At 39.5% G+C, this 18,425-nt stretch overlaps 1 protein-coding gene across 4 annotated transcripts in view; it reads right to left on the minus strand.

The window, feature by feature from the left end:
- The window catches only part of diaph2 (diaphanous-related formin 2), a 356,357-nt gene that overhangs the window by 85,649 nt on the left and 252,283 nt on the right, over window positions 1-18,425 (minus strand). For all 4 annotated transcript variants that reach the window (XM_026146176.1, XM_026146184.1, XM_026146200.1 and 1 more), the window contains exon 26: window positions 11,451-11,575. In XM_026146176.1, the coding sequence (XP_026001961.1) occupies window positions 11,451-11,575 (125 nt within the window). The remainder of the gene's footprint in view (window positions 1-11,450; window positions 11,576-18,425) is intronic.

Here is an 18,425-nt window from a genome sequence, read left to right on the forward strand (position 1 = left end):
TCCTCATGCAAAGTGTAGGAATAGAGCAATGGAGTACATGAAAATAGATTTTTATTGCAAAAGGAGCACCATGACCTTGTTCACAGAAGTTGAAGAATATGACCGCTGCATCAAACAAGCTTGAGGCATCATAACCTCTGCTGTACTATCCATCACAAATGTGCCTCAAGAGCATAGAGCGCATGGAAACTGCAGTCAGTCATTCAAATGGCTGAAATAATTCTTTATTTTGCTACATCGGGTTTCAACTTGCCTCTAGAAACAATATGGAAACCTTTCCGACCAGTTTTCAATCACAATTATAGATGGCATAATCTGCTCCCTACAGATGAAAATGCTGTTCGATTGGACTTTTACAAAAAAAGGTTTTTGGGTGTGTTGGTAAAAGTCGCGACAAAGTGTTACGGTGGAACAACACTTTGTCACCACCTTGCTGTGTTAAAAAACACTAATGGATGTGTCCTTTCAGTTAACCTTGCTTGCTATCTATCTTGTCTTACAAAGCTTTCAATCCAAATCTTGGATATATAAAAGTGTCCAAATGAAGTGTACAAAGAAAATGATTGGAATATACAAGAAGAAACATTAAAAAAGGGAATATGCGTGTTTGAATTTTACTTTTGGGATAAGCAAAAGACACAAAACGCATTATGAAAAGCTTACGTTTTGTTGATCAAAGTGTTATTTAAAAAACCTGTAAAACATTTATACCTATTTCTTGCCAGGTACTGTCACAAACCAATGACACAACAGCTCCTGGGATATAACAACAACAGCAAAACGTACATTTTAAAATGTTCCAGTCTGCAAAATTTTGAATAAAAATTTAATACCTCCTATTTGTATTTTCAATTAATTTTGTAAGCTCTAAAAAAACAAAATCTGCAAAAATTCGAGGACATTTTTTCATATTTTTCCGACCTGCACGAGGGTCCTTGAAAGTTGCTGTTGAAAGAAAGTTATATTTTGTCGCTACAGTTCCTAACCAGTGTTTTTAAGTTATGAAAGAAAGCTGCAACACATCAAAGGAAAAAGTCCAGGGATCAAGTATAAATCGTCAACACAAAAAGTCATTTCAAGGTCAAGGTACTAGATGCATCTCACACAGTCCCATGCTGTTAAATTGCACGGCTTAAGAGGCTAAAAGAATACACTGTGAGTGGGATAGTGAGAAAAAGACAGAAAATAGAAAAGAAGATGGAAGCCATTTAAAACATTTTTGCAACATGTCCATTATTATTTTAATATCTTTGCTATTGGAGTTAATCCCAGTGGGTTCAAGGATTTTATCTCCTAAAATGATATCGCATCATCCAATGAAAAAATACTGAGGACTAACAAAAGGTCCCACGTCACAGAAAACTGACCTATTAATCATCAGCCCAACCAGAAGGACTTTTAGGGGACAACTTATCTCAACCTATCATCTTATGCAGGGATGAAACACACCTACCAATTAACTGGTAGTGTATTGTTAATAAAAAATTAATGAATAAATAACACAGCCATGACTGTTGCTTGGACAAGAAGTATATTAGACCTGTTGATTAAAGCTGTAGATGCAGTTGGTTATACTCCATTTGAGTAACATTTCTCACATATTGCTGATTTGATTTGATTCACCGCAAATAAGTAATCATGGTATCAATATACAGTTACCTGCGCATCTCATATAACAGTATGGTCTGTCATTTATGGCAATCTATACCAGATTAGGGCTGTGCGATGTGAACAAAATCTCATATCCCGATATAAGAATTCTATCGTCCGATAACGATATAAATCACAACAATGTAACATTTTCTGTAAATTCTGTGAATCTCGACTTGCGTGAAATGTTTCCAGCTGTGCGTCATGTAGCTCGTTGTTGCTAACGACAACGCATAAAAACAGGCGCTTGGTATTTTGCGACACCATGAAACAAACGATAGCGTAAAATGAAACAATAGACGTTTTTATATCGTCATCCGATATATATCGTTATATCGAACAGCCCTATACCAGATATATTAAGTTTAAAAAATAGACTCACAGAACTATTTCAAGTCACACTTTGCATGCAAGCACCTTAAACTAAGTGAGTGACAAAGAAGAGGCGCAGCACATTGATTGGTTCAATTGACAAAACAACCAGTCACTGCCTGGGCACATTTATTGGCCTGCAGAGGCACATTACTATGTTCCCTGGCATTTGTTTGGCTTACTCAATCATAGGGGCATCAGTGCTTACCGATCGTACCGAACAAAGATTTTACTGTCATTTTAAGGTCATGCAGATTTTAAAGATTAACCCTGTGCTTTGTGAACACTTACATTGTAGGCAGGAAGTCATACATGCCAATTAAGTCTTCAGACATAGCTGTCAGTACTGGTTAAAAAGTTTTAATACAGCAACATGATCAAGGTCTTTTGTATAGAAAATCAGCAGTACCTGCATTTTTGCCTTAATGTGACGAGGTAGCATGGAGTTACAAGCCTCTCAGCACATGTCATCAGCAAAGAATATCCTCCAAAAGCTGGAATTCAACACTGTGTTTTGACAATTCTGTCTCGGCCTTGACTGGCAGTGAATGCCAGCCAATCCCCATTTGAAATGCGACAAGGAAAAACAAAGCCTGTCAGAATGAGTTGGTGAGATGTCTACTGAGAGCCACATGTGGTGAGAAAGAGAGTTGGGCGAGAGAGGGAGTGAGAAAGAAAGAAAAAGAAGCGAGAGAGAGCGAGAAAGAGAGAGCGATGAGAAGAAACTGTTCCTTCTCTACATGACTCTGTCCCTGAGACAAACGTCATGCTGCTCCCCCCACAGTGGGTGACTCTGACAGGATACTGTCTGTGCAGCACTCCCCCTCTGTGTGATTGATGAGCCTCATTTTGCCAATTAATGGAGAATCCCCTGTTGACTACCATCAGATTGCCGTTTGTAACTGTTAGTGTTTCTGACTGTCACAGATTCATTTTAATTAGCGATCTCTTTCTCCTCCGACTTTTCTATTGTGTCTCGAATTTGCAGAGCTGAGTGCACAGTGACATGCCAGGGAAATGGCCCACTGTGTTATTTGCTGTCATTAATTTATTCACAAAATGCACTGCTTAAACTGCTGGAGACAAAATCTTCCTGAAAGAGTCAACTGTAATGTCAAACATATAACGAATCTTATGATCAATTAGCAAATGTGAAGCAATTAGTGCACTTTATTTGCATAATGAACAAGTAATTGCTCTAAAGAAAGCAAATCCAGTCAATAAGTTTGGCAAATGATTTTTGGGGTCATACGTACAAGCATGCTGCCAGAGAGATGTCCCACAGTCATGCAGAGGCAGCGATCCGTGGGTTTTGTCAGGGGAGAGGAAAGCTAGCCACAAGTTATAAATCAATAGAGACCCAGTAGCAAACAGTTGTACAACAATATATCCCTTGGACAGCAACAGCAAGAAAGTAATAACATTACTCGGGGACAGTAAGTACTCAAACTTTGGAAGGATTTACATTTTGCAGTGACTTTAAACCTGCATACTCTGCTAAGGATACTCAGGCCTTTTTGTAGCAATTAATACTACAAAGTAATATACTGGTCTACACTGGAATAATTAAAAAGCTTTGTACAAAGGTTTGCTTTGTGATCTACTTGCCAGCATTAAAAGCTACTTATTTCACATATAAATTCTGCTATAGTAGATGTAACATTGCTATTAGTTGTCATATAAGCCAAGTGAATAGACATAACAAACAGTTATTCAAAACATGCAAACCATCTTTTTTAAGTCAACCTATGTCATTTAACTCCAAATGTCTTATATTGTGTGTTCACATGAAAACAAAACAAGCATTGTACACCCTCAGTGGCTCATATTTACTAGACAAATAACTCTAGTCACGTTTCCCATCCACTTGCATTTGATAGAATAATTTGCCAACAATGGGCCTGCCATTCACCTGAGTCTCCGGGATTTCATTAAAACATCAAATGAAAGTGAAATCATGAGCCATGACGGTAGAGAGCGGGGATGGCTAAGCAGAGAAGCGTGGTTGGTGTCTACTGCAGGATTAGAGCTCAGCAACAAGTGCTCAAGGGGGGCTTTGCATCAAACCCAGGAGCCCATGACAAATGAGGGCGACTGGGCCTCTGTCTATTACCCTGCACTAAGCCCAGGCCTTTTGGGGAAGTAATGAGGTGCAGATTGAAGCCTCTGCCACTGGGTCCTTAGCCTGGCTTTCAGTAGAGCAGAAATAATCAGCGGAGACCTGGGTCAATAGTGGCAAAGCTATAGAGCAGCTGAGCAACGCATGGAAACATGATGATAAAACCGATTAACTAAACAAATCATTTTCTATTCAGAACATGACAGCTTTTTATGATTTATATCCTCTGGATATATTATCTATTAGTACTTGAGTCTTTGTGCTATATGTGAACTTTAAACAAACATTATAATAAATGTATTCAGCAGGGATGCAAAAAAGTGATTTGGACTCCAGAGAGTATGCCGGAAACCCAACAGGATACAACATACCGCTGAGGAGACCCTACAAGACTGATAGGGCATGAGGGCTTATCAGTCCACAAGTATATCCCCAGTACATCATGGCGGTACCTCCCATACTCCAGTACCACATCCGTTCCTGCATCTAGAGTCTACAGTCCAGGGAGTCTATCAGCAAGCTTACTCTGCTGGTTAATGAAGCTGCCACATCAGGCCAAGTGTCACAGCCTAACAAGATACTGATTGGCAAACTCCGAGGAAATTCTCTCGTATGACTAGAGAGCACAGAAATGGTCTGGCAGTAAACACGACTGGCGACAGAAAAGCCAAGTGAAGCACGATCCTTTATGTTGACAATAATCTGTGTATTTCTATTTTGCAATTTGTAATTTGTAACTTGACTACATTTATTTTGGATTTTCCATTAACTGAAATTATTCTGGTAGCTTAGAAAGATGAAATTCCAATACGACATTTTGTTTACATTGCATATAAATGTCATTAGAGTCTTGTGTTCTTGCATGTAGAAAGTCACATAGGTCCCATTGGTATAAAAGTGTTTGGCAAGTTCCCAGTTGACACATTATGGGTGTCACAGAGTGATGTTACTGATCATGTTACCAACAACACCTAAGAGGACATCACATTGACTTGCATTCATTACCTGGATAATTAACCTAACTACTCCTGTCTAACCCTAACAGAAACTTTACCATTCTCTTAATTTTTGATGTGTAAGTTGCCGCGTAACCTAATGCCATTTTAAATATCAGGATTAAGACATGGATACATGTTCTTTGCAGTCAGTGATGCAAAGCAGTTTGGAACCTGTGTACATCACCGAATGCTGAGTTTCAGACCTTGTGAAGTTTTATATTTACTTCAGTTGCTTCCTGTTTTTCACCTACAGTAAATGAAAACCATATTCAGCTGGTAATCAGGTGACTGCCATTAAAGAACTATTTTTTCCCGCCTGGATCCACCTGTATTGTAAAGTGGTTTTGAAGCATTTGACTAAATCTGAGCAGAAAGTAAAACACCTCAGTGCACTATAGCGCATGTTAGCTATTAGTCTATAGAAATAGTGCCTACACTATTTTGAGATCCCTCCCCAGACGCCTTAACGCCCACTCACATCCTGGGCCATCTGACCTCAGGAATTCGCATGATAAGGTGGGGCCAGGTTTCACAATGAGCTCACCCGAAACTCTGGCTGATTGTGACCCACACCCAGTTTCACACCTTGGCTCAGGCGATTAGAGGATCATCAGGGGGTCCTTTGTCCCTCTGTGGGGGGAAACTCCCACTAGGTTATATCTGGGACTCTCCACCATTTGACCTTAGAACTGAAGAAGCTTCTCGGATGAGAGGTGAAACGTCTTCAAGCAACTAAAGAAGTCCAGACGCTTTTCTTTGCAAGCTCCTTTGACTACTATGACCTGGATGACTGAGAACCTTCACAGACATACACTATTTGTCTTTTTCTTAAACACACTAATAATTCAGCAACACCCATATTTATAAAGCTCAGAAGATAAAAACAAATGCAACAACACATGTTATATTTCATTCATAAACCTCTTCAGAAATATAGCTTTTTATCTTGTTTTTTATTGCAGCCTTGCTCTCTGTAGACCAACAGCACCCAGTGCAGTGCTGGGAGAACAGTGAACATCCCAGCATTGATGAGAACAGCTTGCACAAGAATGTATACTGTTTATTTTGAACAGGGTTCATACTTCTATGGAGAAGCGTGCTGGCATCTTGAGAATTATAACACATTTTCACAACTTTTTGCAGCTCAGATAAGTCATTTGTCTGCTTGTCAAAAATCAGTATGTCTGCTGAGATGCCACGTTCAAAGTGAGGAATTACTATTTATTCTTGTGACTGACTCATTCTTTCTAAATCTGAGTGGTTATCTTTATTTATTTGGACATTTACATTAAGGTGCAAGGCACACTAGCAGAACTAAAGCACGCAGGGAGCACTGCTACTTATTTACACTTGTTTCCCCTGAATTTTGGATAATTAAAAGGCTCCGTGGTTTATCTGTGTTTTAGCTAATTGGCCACACAGTTTACAGTGAATTTCATTAGCAAAAGAAACCACTTCAGTTGGGGTGGCGGGGTGGGCCATGAGGGGCTTGGAGGAAGGTGGTGATTAAGAGAGGGAGCTTATTTGCAGCGAGGGGGGTGGGGTACTTTTGCTTTAAACATTATACGGAGCTACTCAGCGTGTTGCCACCAGCATGTTTTAACCCAGTTTTATTTTACACAAACATACAGAAATAAACATGATGATTCTCTAATTAATCTGACTTACATACTGAAACACATAAAGGTGTAATGAACTGTGTTAACTTTTCCAAACAACACTTACACTGTCTAGCATAAAAACGCAAAAAATACACGCTAACAAAAAACAAAACAAGTGAGGGGTATTTCAAGCTCACCCTCTATAACAGAACAACTGCTTCACTAAGAGGCATTTATTAACCTTAAGTGTGTGGTGCTGATGCAGGGGATTTCTGCACCTGTGCAAAAACCTAGCCTGAAGCCAACAGAGTGTCCAACTGTTGCTGTTTTGACAGGGGCCATCCATAAACACACTGCGGTGAACTTCTTCCTTTGAAATGCGAACTAAATCAGACTGAAGACTAAGAGAACAACAAAAAGGAGGTACCTGTATAAATGCATCTGTCAGTTTGTATTAGAAGCTAGCCCCGGGACTGGAAAAAACAGTGTCTTGATTAGAGGACTAAACTGGTTTGAGAAACTCACACTATTATCTATGTGGGTCCAAATCCTAGGACTTCAGGCTCTCTAATCACCCAGAGGTGTCAATAACTACTGTAAATAAGTATTGCTGTTCAATCGTCACTTGTTCTTGTTGGGAAATTATCAAGAGAGGTGTGGATGTGGGAGGAATTCTACCAATTTGAATTATCTCATGATAGTTTGGCAAAATCCTTCCTACAGGGAAACAAATCCTTTTGATTTCTCTAAGACTCAGGAGTCCAGACTGATATCTAAACTCATCAGTATGACAATGCACTCCTCAAGACTCGACTATCTAAACTTTGGGGTAAAGTAAGACTATTTTCTTATTCAACTAATCACACAGCCATGTACAATAGCTTAAAGGCACACAGCTCTATTCACTTATCCTTGTGAAAGAATTCAAAAGACGTTTCACTGAGAAAACTCAGTCACTGTGTAAAAATGTGACACACGCAAAAACACAGATATAAAATACACTAAAGATTCCCCATAGTATAATATAAATAGCAGATTTTTAATTTCTTAGTCAGAGGACCATGTTATTTTTTTGTATGAAGACGCAACAGTGATGTTCTGTGATTATTGCACTCTGGGAAGTAAAAGGTTAAACTAAATATCAGTAGTTTGTGTTAAGTCATTGAATACAGTACACAGAGATGTACTGGGCATGTCAAGGTATTCATCAGGGTCCACTCTGGTCTCTCATCCTCCCCACCAAACCACCTCTCTACATCAATATTCTAGCATGCACAATCGCATCCTATTCTGTTTTATCATATTCAGCAGCAAAGTGCAGCGTGCATGTGTGTGCACATCATAGCGATAGCCTCTCTGGTGAAATAGGGCTCTCTGGGGGCTTGTGTCTCAACTCTACAGCCTTTGTGAGCCCCCATTACTTCTGACAGATAGAGATCACAAAACTGCTGAACAAACACCCCATTCAGTAATTAGCATACATTACAGTAATGGAAAGAGAAAAATGTATCAGTAAAGCCAAATGAAGTGCTTCCACCAAGTTAGTTCTGGCTTCTTAGTCTTCGTTTTCCTCTTTGTCCTATGATTGAGATCTGGTGGCCATTTGAATGCACTGAAGTCAGTGTTAAGCTCAAGAAAGAAGTTATTTGATCTTTGTGTCATGTTACCCTGCTAGAAAAAAATGATGACATTGTGGTCATAAGGGGATGCACATGATCAGCAACGACACTCAGGTAGGTGGTGGCATATTAAGGAATGATACCGGACGCTTAAATTCTCCCTTAAACTAGAGTAACAGAGGCAGGAGTTTACCAAAGCCAACAGGACCCAAGAGACAGTCCAGCACAAAGTAACAGGATGTAAGCTGCAAGCTGGGACAGCATAAACTGAGAGGCACAACCATGTAGCTTGAATAGTGTGCAGGAACATCTGTGCTGCATATGGACTAGAAGTCCCAAAGTACTAGAGGGAGACACCACAGAAGGTGGTCAAGAACATGGGCTGAAGTCCCATGAGACTTCAAGTTCCAGACTGACAAGCAGTTGCTGGCCAACCAAGCAGACACAGTGATGGTTGATAAAAAGCAGAGGACTGCAGTTGTGATAGATGTAGCAATTCCAGCTGACAGCAACATCAGAAAGAAGGCGCAAGAGAAAATTGAGAAGTACCAGAGCTGAAGAAACAACTGGAGCAGATGTGGAAGGTAAAAACCAAAGCCATTTCAGAGGTAATAGGACTATTAAGAGCTTTATCCCTCAAAATAGATGAGCAGCTCCAGCAGTCCAGTCCAGGCACAACATCAGAGGTCTTTTACTGGGAACAGCTAAGATATTGTGCAGACCCCTAAAACTCCCAGGTCTATGATAGAGGACCATTATTTCTATGTAACTTTGATTATACAGTCTGGAGCGGGGTATCATGTTGAAAAAGTCCATCTATTTACCTCTTTGTTTTACCTCTTTTTTTTATCAAGTTGTCACTACACTTTTTAAAACCCTGCATGGTTTTTTGCTAGTTAAAGATGAAAGACATACAGACTGGAACAGAAGCATATGTACTCACCTACACATCCAATGTAAATTACCTTCCCATTTTCTCTGCATCTCTCTCTAGCACACACACACAAGCACACACACACAAACGGAGTCTGACTAATTCATCACAGTGCCCAGCCGTCAAGACAACAGAGCTTCACTTAACTTTTTCAGGGTTGCTCAAGCATCAAATGCATGACTTTTAGATGTTGTTGTTCTTCCATCTGTCATGCTTCAAGGAACCAACATCCTTTTCTTTAATCCCAGCATAAAGTTTAAAAAGGTATGTTTCCCTTGATTGTGCTATCTTATGTACAGCAAAGGAAATGTCAACCCCCAAAATACGGCCCTGTATTTCACACTGTCACTGTTCCAACACTCGGCATTAAAGTGCCCCCTAAGCTCATAGCAAACGCTGGTACTACAAACTTCAGTGATTCAAGCAGTCTCCACTTTCAATCTCTCCTTATGGTCCATATGCATGTGGATTCATTCCATCACAATGCTCATTTACACAAAACAGTCCAAGATCTGATATCTGAGGAGATTTAATGTGGTAGCAAAATCTGAGAAAAGAGCTAAATTAACACAGACGCACACAGACACATACAGGCAAAGGTTTCCCTCTGTATCAGACCCCCGAAATCAATTCTCGGAATGAACAGTGCAAAACGTAATTTACTTCGACGTCCTGATAATATGCACTGTGCTACAATAAAACAACATATATATATATTTTATAAATCCTAACATGTTAACACAAAAGAATGCATGAAATACTGAAAATCACATCCTTCTTTATTCTCCCAGTTATTCGGGAAGTAACTTTATAATCAACGATGAATACAACACTGCAAAATAAAATATAAAATATAACCATGTCATTGTTCCAACCTTTACCAAAGTAAGACACAAAATCTGTTTTACTGCAGTAAATCTGTATGAGCGTCATTCCTAGGACCACAGCATGGTCAGGTAGGATGGGTAGGGGTGGGTGGGTGTGTGGGGTAGGGGTGATGTTTCAGGTCATGGCCAGCCAGTTTCTCTTTGCCATTCTCTGGGGAGGAACTCCAGACAGTGAAAAGGAACCATACTGCAGTACATCTACACTTCTCCATTTCCTCTCACTCAAGCCTCTAGTTCTCAACGGAGCCTGGGAATCAATACTGACATTGGGGGAAAGAGCAGCTTTCTTGCCTGCCTGCTCTACTTCATATAGTAGCTGCCGCCAGGGAAGCCTCTGCATCAGTTTTTTCTTTTTTTAAATGTAAAAATGTAAATGTCCATCTCTGGTTTGAAGAGATTTTTAGGGACTATTGCTCTCGTCCCTCCAATTGTGCTGATTTAGCCTAAATAGATATCAGATAAAAGGAAGTAAAGATAATGTTATATGTTAACTTTTGTGTGAGCCCCTAGCATATGGAAACACCCACTCATGTTTTAAATTACTCGAGAGTAATCCTTTCTTTTCTTTATAACATTAGAGACAAACATAGGCTATCCTGCTGACTGCTTCACTGTGTTTTTCCCCATGAAAGGCACCTTAGCCTCAGGGTATTGACAACAGACTTGATTTTCACTATTGATCAAACCTATACAGTGAGAACCTTTCCTCTCAGAAAGGGCATTCAAGAAAGTGCAGAGACATGGCTAATTCAATTTGGGACTAGAGATGCTTGGGTGTAAGTGAAACACTCTGTTATCAAAACAGGAGAAGTGTCATGAGAAAAGAGTTCGTGGATGGCTGTGTGGAGAGGTTTGTGGTCGGCCAAAAGATGAAATCAGGAATAAGCGATAAGTTGGTATGAGGGGCCAGAGTCCCTATTAGAGGTCCCCAGGGGACAGGCAGCAGTGGCAGAGTGAAGTAAAAATAGCCACAGGCATGATTTCACTCTTGGGACCCAGGGAGGACTGAAGAGGGAGATCTGATCAGCGTCTCACAGCAAGGCAGCCAGATCCATTCCCCAAGTTCCCTAGGGTGCCACCTATCACACCAAGTGACTTAAACTGCTTACCACAGCCAGGCTGAACACAAACAGCACACACCTTTGCCACTGCTCGCTACAAAATAGGACAAAGAATGTCCTAATATCGCTCAAAGCGAATGTTGTTAGGGAGCAAATTTACGTCCAAACCTGTGTATTGTCTTGGAATGAACACAATAAAAAAAGGATATAGACATCTTTTCCACAAACTTATCTTGTTCATCGGCTGTTTTGGGGAAGTTTTCGATGTCATTCTCAAGCCTCTGAATGTGCCGTTCCATGTTGGTCAAACTGCTTTTTAAGATCTCAGCGGACACTGTGGAAAAGTGAAAACACACACAATAAGCTGGTTAGTATCAACAGTTGAGCGGGCTCTTGCTCCATATAGGAGTAACCCATGATGAAAACAACACATCCCTGAAAACGTTAAACATTTAAACAAACATATCTACCGCAGAGGGAGACCGATGTGACATACTGACTCCACATAATCCATCTGCGTATGGCCTAGAAAAGTGAGCACGAGTGGTAATATGTGTGCACATTGGGTGTGTGTGCCTGTCTGCAGTGGCTCATTAATCAGTCTGTAATCACTGCTTGCAGAGTTGCTGTGGAATCCACTATATTCAGATCAGGCCTTTCAAGTAGAGACTTCAAACAGCATGCAGTGTCTTAGGGGATCAAATGGGACAGGAGCATGGATGCAGTGGCATGTTTAGGTTCCTGTAAAGGGTTTAGTTTTATTGACACACAAATTCCAGTTTGCTCAAACTGAACATATGTCATGTTGGTTAAATGGTATTGCCCAGTTTGAGAAAGGAAAGAAAAATAGGCTGATCAGAAAGCCAGTAACTAACTTTCTTTAATATCAGAGGAATGAGGAGATGGTATAAAGAGCACATGACTAAAAGTATCTCTGTTTATTTGTTTTTGAGCTTCCTGTACACTGTAAGCCCCGAGCCTTTTGAGAACTAAAAGAGAAACAGTTGACAAAAATACTGTACTGTATTGAGAAGAAACATCTTTGTATAGGAGTAGTTAGAAGTGAAGCTGGTAGTGAACCTACGTGAAAGAGGGTTTGTGGGTCAGCTAAACATGGGTTTATTTTACTTTCTGAGGATATGTAAGTTGAAGCTACATTCATAAAGTCACTGACTGGACTTGCACAACAGGAAAGGACACGAGGTCACAAGAACCTCTGGGATTCTTCATCTTAAGAGTGTCAGCTTTCATTCCAGTCTAGCTTTGATTTTTCACAATGTTGACTAAACACAAGCAGATGAAACTACCTACTCGGCAGAGTAACATGTATCCTGCTGATTAACAGGTCTTGCCAGCTGATATCTTATAGGTTATATGTTATTTGAATGGGCCATCCAGTTCTACTTTGCATGAACTCATTATTATTTGTTTCAAGTACAGATTGAATACAACAACCCAGGACAACTTTTAATATTTGGCACCACTTTGACATCTGCTGAGTGTTTACATCCTTTTGTCTGTAACTGAAGAGAAACAGAAAGCTGTGGCAGGTCTCACTGACATAAGGGTCAACCTTGTCTTGCTTTACATCAGTTCCACAGCTCGAGTTTGTCCTCTCTCATTTTCTGACAATAAAATTGGATAGCAATATTTTGGATCGCATGCACTATACTGTCTGACACAAACACAAAGGGTATCTAAGCTGCATTTCCATTAGAACACACACCCATACACAGAAATTGCCTATTGTGATTGGTCTAGAAGCAATGCAGTGAGAGTGATGGGTGAGGTCACTGTCATTATTAGACTTTTCAGCTAGCTAGCTGGGTAGACTGGGAGACTCACAATCCCTCCTTCTCAATTCTGGTAGAACTGACTCCTGGGAATGACACTGAGAAGACCACACTATCACATAGTCTGTTTCTCGACTGATAGGGCCCCTGAGATCCACATGTGCTTGTCACTTTGATCTCAGACTTACTAATGGTGAAAAAGGAAAGCGAGCAGTGGACAGATGAAGCAAGAGGCAAAACAATTAAATTCACATCAAGCCACTGGGAATGCGTTTGTCATTTGTTATGGCTTATGATAGTTTTTTTGTGGATTGAGTGACAGTACTGACTAATGGCTTGGCTGAAAAACTGATCATAGGAACCAAGCATAGTGTTTTTTATGAGATCAAGAGAGGGGTCATAGGAATTCAAAACAGAAACGTTAACATGGGAAGTAAACCAGATGGGAAACAAGTGAAACCCAGCTACATAACAGATTACTTGCATACATGCATTTAGCATTAAATTTGTAGCTGTAGGCCACTTTATACTTTTCATAAATTTGTATATGTAAGTAGAAAATCCAGCATTGATTCTTATGGGATGTCATTAGCTACAGTGATACCTTCTGTACGCTGAATACATGTTCCAAGTGGATGAGTGGAGAAATAAAGAGGGCAGGTAGGTATATATCATACACACAGAAGCGAGGGATGAGTGATGTGTGGCGATGTAGGAAGAAAAGAGAAAGTAAAGAAAAGACAAAAGCCATTTTAAAGCGACGCTCTAAGCTGTATGAATTACAGAGTGAGGGGAAAACTGCGAACGACATCCTTAATTTATTGACATGAGCTCGGTAAAACTGGCCATTGCGGCATTAGTCATTCCTCAGAACAAAAGGCAGACAAAACGTATTTCATCGCGTTTTGCCTTGTTTCCCTCAAATAAACTGCCAGGGAAAAATACTGTGTAGCTCACGATACCAAATCAACCGCTATAATGCGAAGATGTCAACCTTCTATTCAGTCATCTGTTGAGGGGAGCAATTTTCATTTTGATTTATTGACAAATAATACCAATCATTCAACTAATGCTCTTGCAATGCTGCCAAAAGTTACAAAGGAAATAGAGATTTATTTTGAACATCGCTGCCAACGCAGCATAAAAGATCAAGTTTTAAATAATCTAAAGACTTATGAAAACAAAGACAAATGCAACATAAATCCTTAAGAGAAGGTCATTGATAAATACATTTATTCCTTTAGCAAAGTAAGTGTATGTTGGAGAGGATATGACACAGGGAAAAGGGACACACAGAAAGGATGCACAAACACAGACTGCATAAAAGCATTTTTCAATTTTATATGTTGATTAGGTTTAAAAATGATCTCTTAATTAAAATATATCTCAAAAACTAATGACAATCCGGTTGTTCAGTCTGACGTCACTAGCCGTGTCTGGGTCTAAACTCCGCTGCAGGTCCATATATCAAACGATCACTATGGCATTACTGAGAGTTGAAAAACTGTCTAAAGTCTTTCCTCTTTAATAAAATGATCAGCGTTCTGCTCTACCAGGTGTAACAATTGAGTTTAACTAACAGGCATCCATGAAAACGGAATTTATGACATTTAACGGAGTTAGAAGTTAGCAGGAAGTTAGCTCGCTAGCTTCTATCTAAATACAATATAGCATGTCCTGACTGCGGGGTTTTAGAAACAAATTAAAACGTACAGCTCTGCTATCACTTCCAACATAAATGAAGACAGAAAACTAAACAGCAGTGACGTTTGTAGGGTTACTGAAGTTTGGCTAGCTGGTATATAATGATGTGCTACGTGACCGCTAGCGACACAGCTATGTTAGCATAATATAAACAAGCTAACTTTTTTTCCACTCGATAAAAGTTAGCGTGAGTGTTCTCGGTGGTCAGGAACAAATGTAATCGCATGGCAGGATGCTGTAAAAGGACCAAACTTCAGCCAGGAGAACAACTGAGATAATCCATCCACAATACGAGGTTAGTCATTCATATACTGCTGCATGGGCTGGGCTGTAGTTACATCCTAAGGTTTTAAAAACTGAGCTTAAATAAATGATTAGTGGTAATAAAAGCCGAGGGAGGTCAACAGGGATCACTGACTGTTTTAGGAGCTTTTTGAGATCAAATAGAAGAAAATACAAAACATTAAACATGTTAACAACACAAAAGCCATATTAAACGCAGACTACTTTAGACCTGGAAGTAGGATTCGTCACGTCATCACTTAATAATCGGATGAGTATAAAACACTAAAAAGTCAAATGTTATATTGGATCAATTTAACTGAAATTCATGTTGCAGGGAGGAATGAAAGTTTAAAAAAAATGGGTGCCTTTCTTTACAGTGACAGCCGAAGCTATTCTCATTTGAATCAACTTGTTTTTCCATTGCATTAATTCTCTGTGAATATTTGAAATCTGCAAGTCTAAGAGGTACAGTAGTGGCTAGTATAATAGCACTTCATATGTGGAAAAATATTCCAGCCTCTGGAGATTATAGGCGTTAAATTCTTCGAGAATCCAAAACAGTTTTAGGCACGCTTGCATTTTTACCCACGCAAAGCTCTCACCATTTCATTGACTATGCAACATGTAAAGACAGGATGACCTTCAGTAAACTCTTCACATGACCAGCTACACATAATATGTGCTGAAAGGTATATTCATCACATCAGAGTAAAATTGGTTATTGATCAGCGCAATACTACCAGTCAAGACAATGACTGATTGTGTGTGTTTCTGAGTAGGTGTTGTACACATTAGTGCTACTTCAAATACCTCTACTTTAACATGACAAAGAATTTTCCTTTATCTTTTTCTTTAGTCTCGGTGGCACCTGAAAGCAAATAAGAGATGAAGTGGGAGACAGACTATTGTACAGCAGAGGAAAGCTACAAGAGGATAAACACAACTGCATGTGTTTCCTTTTCAGGAGGAATCAAAGCAGCTCAGGTTGCAGTACTGAAAGTGATAGTGTTGCTGTGACAACATAGTCACATTGTTCTTTCTGATTACCTTGAATCATGTACTCCTAAAAACAGCAGGCAGGTGAAAGCCGCAAATGAGTAAATTTAATGGACAGCATGAAGTTGGAGCTCAGGATTACCTGTAAATATTAGGGTACAATTTGAAACCATTGGAAATGATAATCTACCTTTGGTATGGTTTCCCGTTGTTTACTAGAACAAAAGATAGCTTCTTTAGTGATCTATTCATGTGTGAACAATTAAAACACCAGTTTGTTGAATTATTTAGATGCATCGTATGGATAAACGATATTATTACTTTCACTCAGAGGGCAGGAAGTAGCACAGTGTGCAAAAATAGTCACAGCTGTAATTTTCCATCAATCTTACACTAATTGTTTGCACATAAAAGGATGAAACCTTCTTGCTTTTGCTCTATTTCCTCTTTTAATTTGCATTTTCCTTAAAGCATTCATGCAGAAAAACTGTTACCATAATGAAGGATTTGTTTGCCTGATTGTAATTGATGACCCCCTGAAGAGTAAAATCAGAAGGTTTAAATTCGTAACGGTTAATCTGTAAATCCTTGCTATGATCACTTCTGAACAGAGGCCTCAGATGTTAAGCCTGGAGTCGCTACAACCACCACTCTCTCCCCATCCTGGAAAAAAACACAGCTAAATTTTGCAGTGTCACCATATCCAATATTCTTAAGCTACCAGATCAATCAAAAATAGAGAAGGAGAGATATGAACGTTAAACCAAGAAGAATAAAACATGACTGCATAATTTTTTAATTATGACATTTGAATGGAAGTATGGGCTGCAGCCAATCGGAAACGTACAGCCAGGCACCAAAAAACACACACTTTACTGTTCCTCCCGATCTAGAAGCAGGGCTTGTTTGCAATGGGGGTCATGTCTATGAGACTTTATTGCTTTTGGCAGCCATCAGAGCTACAGCCCAGTGCCAGATCTCTGGAGGAATTACAAATGGAGTCAATTACAATATATTTTGATGCATGGGAAAGTTTAGACATTGACCTGGGGTGATGACAATTCCCTGGGAAGTGCTGAAGAAATCAGTCAGGGTGATGTGTTGCTGCTATATGTAAGTCTATGCCCTCTGCAATAAAAAGAATGAGGATCTCAAAGGGGTACAATGGTTTACCTCTTCTCTCCTGACAGCCAGCAACCTAAATGCACCTGAAGATGGTAATTTCTCTTTGTCAACACGTGTTTTTCTTTGATATTGTTATGATACGTTTCTTGTGACATGCCAACAACAGAAAATTATGAGTTAGGAATATACAGCTGGACGGTTAGGGTAACTGATTTTAAGGCAAGGTGTATGAAAAACACCAATGGAAGCTGAGTTACCGTAGCTTGAAGAGGCAAGCATGTGTTCCATCTTTCATGCATGTTTGCACTCATGTTAGGCTGACTAGGTTATCCAAATAAGTGTGCTGTTGGGTAAGTAGCAGAATAAGTAAAACCTCAGCTATGTTCTCATGCTGATGCTTCAGTCACACTTACAAGTACAACTACTAATTAATTACAATAACAAATGCCTGAATGCCTTTTAAAGTATGTATTTATGCCACAATTCATCACAATACCACAGTTTGGCTGACGCTGAATTGGAAGCACACACACAAAAGGAAATGCACACATGTATAACTTCAAAATAATAATGAAGGAAATGACTAACTTAAAATACATCAAACAGGACTGCATTCACAGTAAGATGGATATGGATATGACTTGGTGTGGCATACCAAGTCATCATGATAGCCTGCAGAGGTTGAGTCTTGCCTCTAACCTCATTCACAACTTCAAAGTTGCACCTTATCACATGGCTAAAGGTAATTCACCTGACACCTCTAAAGGGAAACACTTAACTTGCTATTTCTACATCCAAGACACCAAAACCTTACTTCAGTTATTAACTGACCTGAAATCTATAAATATATTTCTTCACAGCAATGCACTATAGTTCAGAATCAGAGAACTTTTGCAAAAAAAAGAAAGAAAGAAAAAAGAAGAGAGAGCTGGAAAAAAAAACTTAGGGAAAGAAAAAAACAGATTCAAACTGAACCAACAACAAAATCCCAGCTTTTAAATATTTAACACTGAATATAACAATGTCAATTAATATGCAGTAGCTGCAAGCACCAATTACCAGGGCGTATGCCCAAGGGTGTGTTCGTGCTCGTGCGCCCCTGAACACACATCTTCTAATACAGTTAATCTTAAAAGAAAGATCAACTGCATCAGCACAAGAGCAAAGGAAAACTGCTGGATTCTAGTAAATATGTGATACACTACACATGATGCAAGAAGTACAAAATATGCTTTGTGCCGAGTTCAGGTTAACACTTTTTTCAATTGCAATAAAAATATG

This window comes from Astatotilapia calliptera, chromosome 2 (genome assembly GCF_900246225.1).
Source record: "Astatotilapia calliptera chromosome 2, fAstCal1.2, whole genome shotgun sequence".
Classification (NCBI taxonomy): Eukaryota; Metazoa; Chordata; class Actinopteri; order Cichliformes; family Cichlidae; genus Astatotilapia; species Astatotilapia calliptera.